A 10,387-nucleotide genomic window follows, 5' to 3' on the forward strand; every position below is an offset into this window, starting at 1 on the left:
GGGTGATAAGTAAAACCATGTTATCAACCTACAGCTCATCACTAATTTCTGGGTTTATGGCCGCAAAGACTGAATTTTCCTTCCTTACATTCATCTGGCATTTTCTTTTATTTTTTTTTTTTTAACGTTTATTTATTTTTGGGACAGAGAGAGAGCATGAACGGGGGAGGGGCAGAGAGGGAGACACAGAATCGGAAGCAGGCTCCAGGCTCTGAGCCATCAGCCCAGAGCCCGACACAGGGCTCGAACTCACAGACTACGAAATCGCGACCTGAGCTGAAGTCGGACGCTTAACCGACTGAGCCACCCAGGCACCCTTTTTTTTTTTTATTTTTTAAGATTTTTTAAATGTTTATTTTTTGAGAGAGCCGTCAGCAGAGCCCCACGTGGGGCTCAAACTCACGAACTGCAAGATGATGACCTGGGGTAAAGTTGGTTGGGCACTTAACCGACTGAGCCACCCAGGCGCCCTTCAGCTGGTATTTTCTGAAGACCAAAGTATATGCTAAACGTTGTCGAAGACAATTAGGCAGGGGCCCTAGAGCAGCACAAAAAAACGCAGAGCCCGGGAAACCAAGATGGCTTCGCGCCAGGGAAGGGGGAGGGAAGGGCGAGGCGGGCTTGCGGCACATCATCCGGGGCCTGAGAAAACCAAACTTTACCCCAAACTGGGAGCCACGGAGCTTACCACGGTGGGGACGGTAGAGTGAGGAAACGGCAAATGGGGTCCTCCGAGAAGAGCCGAGTTCTGGGCGACTGCCACCCCTGGGGAGGCCTTCCTTACCCAGCCACCGAGCCAAGCTTGAGCCGCCGAGCTGGGGCAGCACCAAGGCTAACACAAGGGCGTCTGCACCCCGAGCCCTCCCTAAAACAGCCCAAACAGCCCGTCTGGGATGGCGTCGACCCTCACAGGCCCGACCCTCATCTTGCAAAATGGGGAACTACCACCAGCTCGCCTCCCGGTGTAGCTGGGATCGAATCTCCTCGCAGGGCTAATTTGGTGCAAAAGGTCACTGGGGGCTGCCTCCAAGGATGTTTCTTCCCCCCAGTGAAGAGGGGCGGCTCTGAGAGGCAGTTTTGAGGCTTAGCAATCGTGTGTCCCAGAACTCGACACCTACCCCTCCCCCAGCCACCTGAGAGAGCTGGCACAGCTGGGGCCCCTGCTGCTTTGCCCCCCCCCCCAAAACTTCTCATCATAGGGACACCGGACCGTCGCGTGGAAGACGGACAGCGAATCTGTGCGCGACAATGGATTCCGCAGGAAGGGGAGCAGGGGGCTGCTTAACGGGCAGTCTCAGTTCTCACAGGACCCCACTCACAGCAGTGTATGCACCTGAAACCACTGAACTGTACCCTCACAAAGGATAAAATGGTAAACTTGTATATGTGGTTTTCTTTAAATGTTTATTTTTGAGAGAGAGAGAGAGAGAGAGAGAGAGAGAGAGAGAGAGAGAATAAACCCCAAGCAGACTCCACACTGTCAGTGCAGAGCCCAATGTGGGGCTTGATCCCACAACCGTGAGATCATGACCCGAACCAAAATCAAGAGTCAGACACTTCACTGACTGAGCCCACCTCACCCCCGCCGGGGGGCCCCTGAAGTTCAACTTTGAGGTGGACTTTCCAGGAGACACGGTACCCGAGTAGAGCACCTCGGCGGGACTAGGATGTACCGTCACCCTGACTACTCGCGCTCCAGTTCCCGTGGATCTTTGGGATGAACTTGTCAAAGCGCCAATACTTGGCCTTTTGGGGCGATTTCACGTGGTCCCGCCCCCTCCAACATCACCGACTCCAGGTACACCCCTCGCATGCATCCCGTTTCCCCGAACAGCCCACAGACACCCTCTCTGTTCAGCATCTTCCAACCTGTGCAGGAAGCTACCGGTAATGCATCCACATCTCCGAAAGTCTGAGAACCACGCCCAGAGCAGAATACTGTGAATGTTTTATTTAATCATTTTGTCTACAACTGAAACTCTGGGAACTCAAAGTTAACATCCTTGCCCGTGAGCTTCTTATAGACGCCCGAGAAGGTTTCCACCTACAAGCAAAGAAAGAATTCGTCACAAAACTCTTAAATATGCACATTCATCTGAAAGCCTAACGATTATGTGAAACTGGGCCCTGCATGGCTTCCCCCCGCTCAGCAGCCGGGCGCACAGGGCACGAGGGGTACACAGGGCGTGCCCGCCTGCCAACGCCGGGGACGAGCTCATCTCTGGTGCTGAGGGACACGGCTCTACGGTCTGTGCCCGACTGAGGTGCTCTGAGCCCGTGAGGGAGCCCGGGGACCGTCCACCTCAGTCATGCTTTCCCGGGAATGAAGGGAAGGGACAGTTCTCCCAGTTCTCCCAGATTCTGACACCACCACATCTCACCCCCAGAAGGCTCCACAGCCTTGCTGAGGGGAATTACCTTACTTCCAATGTTCCTAGTAACTTAAAAGGTAGAGAGTTTTGACTTTCAAAACATCCCCCACTGTGAAACCCGACACGGAATCCAAAGGGAAGCGCGCAGAGGTTCCGATGGAGCAAAGCTGACCCTGGGTTTACGCTCACTGGCTCTGGTGACACCGGACACAGGCCATGCCCTTTGCCCTCCCTGTGTCCGGACCCTCCCGCAACGCGGTCACCCCATTACCTTGTGTTCCACGTTGTTCTGCTGTGCTTTATCCAAATGAACCTTTATGAGCCGGCTGCCGTCCAGTTTCACACGGATTCTCTTGCCCACAATCTCGCTCGGGAAAACCAAGTCCTCCAGGATCGCGTCGTGCACGGCGGTCAAAGTGCGGCTGAAAGAGCACGACGGGAGTGAGAAACCTGGAATCTACGAAGGCCTGCCCTCCTGTGAGCCCCTTCCAAGTCAACAACGTAAAAGGCAAATCCCAGGCCCCTAAACCAAGTTACCACTGGGCTTCCAACGGACGACTTACATCTAATCCGTCGCCAGGGCCGGTGCCAAACTAGACAGGGCGACGAACACCTACTGCTTTCCCTTCAAAGCTTAGGGAGAGTTCAACGTGACGCCTTATAAACCACACACGCCGCTCCCGGTGATCATCTCCAGGGAGCGGGAAGGCAGGGAGGACTTTCACTTTTACGCACAGCTGTAGGTGTATTTTCGGGCACGGTTTCGAGGGAACACCTCCGTAACCTCTTAACCACTCGCTCTTCTGCAAAGCCATCCTTCTCCAAAGTCGTCAAATTATCTACAAACTCCTGTGACCACGTAACTTCCTAACACAAGATCCTTCAAGAGCTCGCCATGACCTCCGAAGCTCCTCCTGGTTCCCTGGGACGGGATGGGGCACCTCGGTCCCCAGCTCCTGTGCCCCCACTCTCATCCCGCCACGCACGCCTCCACGATCGTCCCACTCGCGTCCCTGACACCGCGTCAAGTCCACGACCCACGTGGCCGCTTGACGAGGAGGTTCGACTGATTCCGAACCCCGAGCGCTAACGGGATGCCGGGATGAGACAAGAAGGGGCGGCCCTCAAGTTTAGAGGCACCTGTGTCACGGAGCCCATCAGGTCCCCTCGCCCCCAGCACGTCCGAGACCGCATTCCCCTCATCTGTGCTTCAGAGCTGTCAGTTCCTACGCACACGTCACACCTTCTAGGGGCTCCCGGATGCCTCCCGAGGGCTTCCTGTTCCACGGCCACGGACAGGAGGCTCAAGGGAAAGCCACTTCCCAAATCCTGCATCACCTCTCAGAAAGCAAATGACAAGGACGCCGCCCCAGTTAAGCTTTTTCCCACAGTACGAGGAAGAACACAAACACGGACAAGTGTCTACCCTCCCCCTTAAGGCATAAATCAGAATGGAATCACAGTGGCCGCGCATCTTCTGACTCCAACACGGTCTATTACAATGGGGAGGGACGGGGATGCAACCTTGACCATCCCGAGCCCCAGGAACGGAACCGGCTCAGAGCAGTAATGGAAACCCTGCTATAGATTAGAAACAAGAACAAAAACAAAAAGAAGTGAGTCTCAGGACCTCACGTGTACGGGAGAAAGCCGAGTACTGAAGGAGAAGAACCGTGGAGGCAGGAGGTCAGGCTGGGAAGTGGTGAAGGGCCGCGGCCGGCTGCCTAGGGTTTAGCGCAGGAGCACAGAAGGCCCCACGTGTGGGGGACAGGTCACCAGGGACGTGGTGAAGTCATCGTCCCCGGAGCCGAGGTGGAAACACACGTCTGGGAGGGGGGACGGCCAGAGCTGTGGGTGGGCGTCAGTCCTGCAGCTGCCCTCAGAGCGAAGGCTTCGTTCTCACACTCCCAGTACCGCCGCGGGCTCTCACGGCCCGCGTGCTCTCCACCACCCCGCGTGTCTGATCTCGGGGTCACAAACTACCCGGAACACCAAAAATTCCCTGAATCCTTATGTTACTCCAACTGCCCAGGATCAGGCTCAAAGTACTGAAGCCCAAGATGCAAGTTCCAGAAAGTGTGGCCCCAGCCCTTCCCTTCCCCACTCCTCTCCTACAGGAGCAAGTATCTGCCTGTAAGACTCGAGTCCCATCCCTTGTTCAAGTGGTTTTACAAACAAGATGAAGTTAAAAACAGCCCAGCATTACTGGTGTGGCTGAAGAGTCCGTTCTCCTTATCCCTTTAGAAATAAAGATACGAGGCACAGTACCGACTTCACCTGGAGGTTAGACAGGTACCAGAGGAGTTTCCCAAATGGTCCCCAGGGCAGGGCCTGCAAGGCTTCAATAATCCAACTCTGTGAAACGAGACTTCAACAACACACCAAAAGGCCCAGATCAAGGAGCCAACAACTCTCAATCTGAGTTTAGGCCAGAAAACCCTAAGCCAATCAAGTTTAAAGAACACCATTCGTGAGCATCTATAACCGCAGCAACACTTTTAATCTGTGATGTCAGCAACAGAAAAATATGCCTAATTTCTTAGCCTTAATTCACTGCAAAAATAAAAATTAAAGACCCATCTCAGCCCCCCTCCGCTACATCCAGTGTGCTTGATCCCACAGCTCTACACTGAGGATCCCCTCACTGTTCCTGTCCTTTACCCAAAGAATTGGAGAAAACCCTCTTTTCTGAAAGCAACAACCTATTCATTCTACCTATGTGAACATGTAATTCTTACTCTAGAATTCATTTTAAAACATTTATACATGGGGCGCCTGGGTGGCTCAGTTGGTTAGGCGACCGACTTTGGCTCAGGTCATGATCTCGCAGTTTGTGAGTTAGAGCCCTGCGTCAGGCTCTGTGCCGACAGCTCAGAGCCTGCGTCGGATTCTGTGTCTGTCTCTCTCTGCCCCCTCCCCTGCTCACGCTGTGTCTCTCTCTCAATAGGAAATAAATGTCTAAAAAAATTTTAAATCAATAAAATAAAAACTAAAATAAAAAAGCAACCTACCAAAACTCTTAGTACAAACAACCGAGCAGATAAGGAGTTGTTCGTAAGGGGTTTACAGCACACTTTTTCGATGCTGATAAAATACTCACCTTCTGGGACGCTTCTGCTTGTTTTTTGTACGGCTTTTTCGAGTTGGCTTAGGCAGAATTCTCCTCTGTGAAGATTACCATGGAAAAAGAAAAACCTCAGGTTAGCAGAAAGCGGGCAACTGTCAAAGTGCTTCAACAGGCAAAGGGCAGTAACAATAAATTCAAAGTTTGCAAAAGTCAAACCACCCAGACCAAACAAGCTACTGAGAATTCCCCGATTTCTCATTAATTCATTCAGAATCCAGAGAATATATTCAAACAGCGCCATAAAAAAAAAAATCCCTCGCTCCTGATTTGAGCCCCAAATACTGCACACCTGCCACAATGCCAGGCCCGCCACCTACCGTCGGTAGGAACACGCCTGCGTAGGAACACGCGGAGCCACAGCGCTAGTTAAATTTGTCACTCTGGCATTTCACCCCCACACATCTGTTTGCACCAAGGCCAGATCTGAACTTAAAAAAAAAAAACACAGCCACCTTTCTTGACTACGGGCCCCTTTCCAGGAACTATTCCTCACCATCTGCTTTCCTCCCAAAGCGTACAGCCGCCCGCTTCAATTCTGTCCTGCAGACAAACCACGGCTCAGACCCACCACACGACCATAATTCCCTCGTAAACGCACTACATTCACGTCGTTGTAAACGTGGAGAGCCGCTTTCACGTTAACAGCAGAAACGTACTTACCTCTTTAATCTACCGCAAACACAAAGTGAAACACAAGTGATTTTCACAAAATTCCCAAAACAAAACATTCCCCAGGACAACACACACCTGAGCAATAAAGACCACGTGCTTCCCACTGAACTTTTTCTCCAGCTCACGCACGAGCCGGACTTGGATTTTCTGGAAAGACTTCAGTTGAGGAACGGGAACAAAGATGATGATAGCTTTCCGACCACCGCCAACTTCGATCTCCTGAAGGAAGAACACAGAACACCAGCGTGACCTTAAGTTCACACGCCCATCTTTCCCATCCGAGCCCAGCGCTGAGCGCGAACACTCGTCTTGAACGTGGTCAAATACTCTAGCACACCAAAATTTTAAAGAAATCCTCCTCCCACGCTTTCCCACCGCCAGGGCCAGCCCTCAGTCTCCCCTCCCTCACAAACCCCACGCAAGGATGCGTGGGCAACGCTGTGCTCCAGGAGGTAAACGTGCGCAGCCGGAACCGAGGCTGCTTGTCCCGTGCGCAACCTCCAACCCCGTCCACACGCACTGCAGCTCCTAAACTAAAGACGGGAATTTGAAAAAGTGAATTTCCCCAGACACAGAGTCCAGACCGGCAGCCTGGAAAGTAGACCCGTAAACGCTGCAGCAGAGAAACCCCGGGAACAAGCGGGAAGGAAGCGCGTTGTTCTCGCTGCCAACATGCCCACGTTAAGAAGGTCAAGCCTTAGACTTTCTCTGCGAGATGCTCCTTCCAAGACCAGGGAGCGGGGACGGCCGGCTCGGCCAGGTCTCTGACCCACAGTGCGCCTCCCCGCACACTGTGCCACCTTGAAGACGACCTGGGGCAGACCCCCCACCCGCACGGCCGCACCTGCACGGGGCGCGCGGGAAGGGGCCAGGCGGCAGATCCCGCCACCGCGCCCCGCGGACGGTCCGCCTACGACCACCCCCACCCCCGGCATAAACCCCCCTTTACCTTGGCCGCCGTGATGTTCAGCTCCCTCAGCTGGGCTTTGAGGTCGGAGTTCATCTCCAGCTCCAGGAGGGCCTGGAGAGAGAAGCAGCCGGAGCCGACCCTCAGCGGGGCGCCCGCACCGCCCACGTGCAGACACTCGGGGCCTCCTCCCGGACGCGTCCCCACCTCCACCCGGGGTGACACGCGCCGTTGGGGGGGGGGGTGCTGGTGCCGGGGCGCGGGCGGCACTTGCTGCCGGAGGATGACGGACACTTGTTGGGGAGGGGAACGCGCGCGTGGGGGCGGGGGGCACACGCGCCGGGGCTCCGGCCCTGCCCTCCCCTCACCTGGGAGATGCCAGACTCGAACTCGTCCGGCTTCTCGCCATTGGGCTTCACGATCTTCGCGCTCGAACTGAACATGGCCTTCTCCTGCAAGTACAGGGCGCCCTAGCTCAGGTGTCCGCGGCCCCAAGCCACAGACCCCCGCCGGTCCCGGCCCCGCTCCACCCCGCAGAAGCCATCGAGGGGCACAGCCCGGGTAATCGGCCGTATCCCCGCCGGGTGAGCCGGGCCCGCCGATGCAGGGAGGACTCCGACACGTGTAGTCCTCAGAGTCGGCGGAAAAGTCCGCCGGAGAGAAGGCCGCCAACATACCTCGGTAAGAGCGCCGGTCTAGGAAGAGGCCTAAGTCTCGCGAGAGCGCCTCAAATCCCGGCGGCGCAAGGGAAGAGGCGGGAACAGTGCGCGAGAGAAACCGGAAGAACCACCGAGAAAAGGTCGAAGCCGAGAGAGTCCCAGGAAGAAGCTCGTGGGGTCGGGCGCGTTGGGAACGCTCCTCCGGAGGCGCCGTGTCGTACCAGGCGGGGGCCGGGCGGCCGGGCCGGGGTCTGGGCGGGAGACGGGGGCCGAGAAAAGCAACCCCACCCCGAAGAGCGGATGTTCAAAAAAGTCTCGTTTAACCCGAAGAGACTCACTTCCCCACCGAAGCCATGAAAAGGAATCAGAGGCTTGGATGTCAGTTCAGCCCGGAGAGAACCCGATGAGATGACGTTCGTTAGAGCTCTTTGGAAACGAAGTGCTTTACGAGTAAACGTGGTTTTCCGGCCCTAAACAGTTTAGCCCTCGTCCCCACTGCTTGGTGCGGCGGACACTTGGGGACGTCCGCGGACACCTCTCGTGCGGGCCGGAGCGCAGCGAGCCGGGGGCGGGGAGGGGAGCCTGGGGCCCGGGGCGCCGACGCGAGCGGGGCAGAGGGCTCGGGGTGCGGTGGGGGACCATGGGCAGAGCCAGGCCGGAGCTGGACAGCCGGGGTCAGCCGGCCCTGACCTCAAAGCCGGCAGAGATCGCGTATGAGAAAAGATTGGGGGATGACACATCACTACTGGGTTCGACAAAGAAGGATTTATTAGAAAAGTGCCTCCCGTTGTGCCATGCTGTCACTTCCCTCCCGCCCTAGAGAGGAACGAAAAACAATGCAGAAATACTCTATGATGTCTATACTCTGTGCTAATGCTGCACTAGGTGCTAGCGATTTAGTAGAACCCGCTGAATTCTTGCCCTCGGGAAGATTACCTTTTGGTGAGGAAGACGGAACATAAAGTGGCAAGACAAAGCATATAATGACAGATGATAGTAACAAACAGTAAAACGAGTCAAGGGGAGAGGAAGGATTCATGCTCTAAGAAGTCAGGGAAGTTTGTTGTTTCTTTTTTTTAATTTTTTTTCAATGTTTATTTATTTTTGGGACAGAGAGAGACAGAGCATGAACGGGGGAGGGGCAGAGAGAGAGGGAGACACAGAATCGGAAACAGGCTCCAGGCTCTGAGCCATCAGCCCAGAGCCCGACGCGGGGCTCGAACTCACGGACCGCGAGATCGTGACCTGGCTGAAGGCGGACGCTTAACCGACTGCGCCACCCAGGCGCCCCAGGGAAGTTTTTGAAAAAAGATGTGGAAGAAGTAGGAGCTGTTCGCCAGGAAGAACATTCCAGACAGGGAACAACCTGTGCTAAATTGTCTGGCCGTGGTCACATAATTTAATCTCTAGAGGTCCAGTTTCCTTGACTGTCATATTTAATGGGCCAAGCACTGTGAAAACTGCTGACACCTGTACACCAGCTGATCTCTAAGATTTCCCACCACCTTTACTAAGCTAAAATTGAGTTCATCTTAGAGTTTTAAAGCTAGGTATGTTTTCCTAATAATGCTTTTAAAAAAAAAAAAAAAGGCTACTATCTCCTTGGAAAATTAAGAGTCAACTTGTTCAAGAAAGAAAAGTTTAGCTGCACCTCTAATCTTATCGGGGCAGTCATTCCAAACACTGGATGAACTATTTCCATTTCCTTAACTCTTCACGCCTTTCCAGCCTGGTTCTCATCTCTGCAGCCCTACCAGAGTAGCACAGGAAGTGTATTCAGTGAAGTTCTTCCTGGTTTTCCCTGCTCTGTTGAGTATTAGTAGTGCGAGAGGCCATGCTTGTCTTGTTCCCCATCTGGGGGAAAGCATTGTCTCATCAGAAGTATAATTTAGCATTAGGGTTTCTTTTTTGTGGATGTTCTTTATCAGATTGAGGAAGAACCCCTTTATCCCTGTTTTCCTTAGAGTTTTTATCTTGAGTGAGATTGTGTCACATTCTTTTCATGCAACAATTAATAGCATCCTTTGAGTTTTTCTTCTTAGCCTGTTAATCTGGTGGATTACATTCACTGATTTCCAAACACTGAAGCTGCCTTGAATCTCTGTTATAAAACCCCACTTGTTCGTGGAATATCATTCTTTTTAATATTGCTGGGTTCCACTTACTAATATTTTGTTGAGGGCTTTTTGTGTGTCCATGTTCACAAGGACCATTGATCCCTAGTTTTCTTTTTGTACTGTTATTGTCTGGTTTTGTATTAAATTAATCCTAGCATCATAAAATGAGAAGGGGAAGTATTCCCTCATCTTCTGTTTCCCAGAAAAGATTGTGAAGAATCAGTGTTAATTCTTCAAGCACTTGGTTGAATTCTGTCGTGAAATCATCAGGGCCTGAAGATCTTTCTTTCTTTCTTTCTTTCTTTCTTTCTTTCTTTCTTTCTTTTTTTCTTTCTTTCAGAGTATTTAATATTACAAATTGAATTTAGTGGTTACAAAGGTATTCAAATTATTTCATATGGGACTGGATTTGGTAGTTTGTGCTTTTAGAGGAATCTGTCCATTTCATGTAAATGGTTAAATTCATGGAGGCGCCTGAGTGGCTCAGTCGGTTAGGCTTCTGACTCTTGGTTTTGGCTCAGGTCATGACCTCA

At 53.0% G+C, this 10,387-nt stretch overlaps 1 protein-coding gene across 2 annotated transcripts; it reads right to left on the reverse strand.

Moving 5' to 3' along the window:
* Positions 1–1,936: 1,936 nt before the first annotated feature.
* Positions 1,937–7,832, reverse strand: RPS7 (ribosomal protein S7). Of its 2 annotated transcripts, XM_023250908.2 has the most exons (7): positions 7,756–7,832; positions 7,447–7,530; positions 7,121–7,192; positions 6,247–6,390; positions 5,473–5,537; positions 2,644–2,794; positions 1,937–2,044 (listed from the first exon to the last, which is right to left on the reverse strand). In XM_023250908.2, the coding sequence occupies exons 2-7, from the start codon at positions 7,519–7,521 to the stop codon at positions 1,967–1,969; spliced, it is 585 nt and encodes a 194-aa protein (XP_023106676.1). In that variant the 5' UTR covers positions 7,522–7,530; positions 7,756–7,832; the 3' UTR covers positions 1,937–1,966.
* Between the last annotated feature and the right edge of the window lie 2,555 nt (positions 7,833–10,387).

This window comes from Felis catus, chromosome A3 (assembly GCF_018350175.1).
Source record: "Felis catus isolate Fca126 chromosome A3, F.catus_Fca126_mat1.0, whole genome shotgun sequence".
NCBI classification, from domain to species: domain Eukaryota; kingdom Metazoa; phylum Chordata; class Mammalia; order Carnivora; family Felidae; genus Felis; species Felis catus.

Bases quoted from the DNA above. Each gene is read 5' to 3' on its own strand.
- RPS7 (XM_023250908.2), bottom strand. From the start codon at position 7,521: ATGTTCAGTTCGAGCGCGAAGATCGTGAAGCCCAATGGCGAGAAGCCG. The intron at 7,193-7,446 runs GTGAGGGGAGGG...TTCTCTCTCCAG, and splicing joins TCGAGTCTGGCATCTCCCAG to GCCCTCCTGGAGCTGGAGAT. The intron at 6,391-7,120 runs GTAAAGGGGGGT...TTCTTCCTTCAG, and splicing joins TGAACATCACGGCGGCCAAG to GAGATCGAAGTTGGCGGTGG.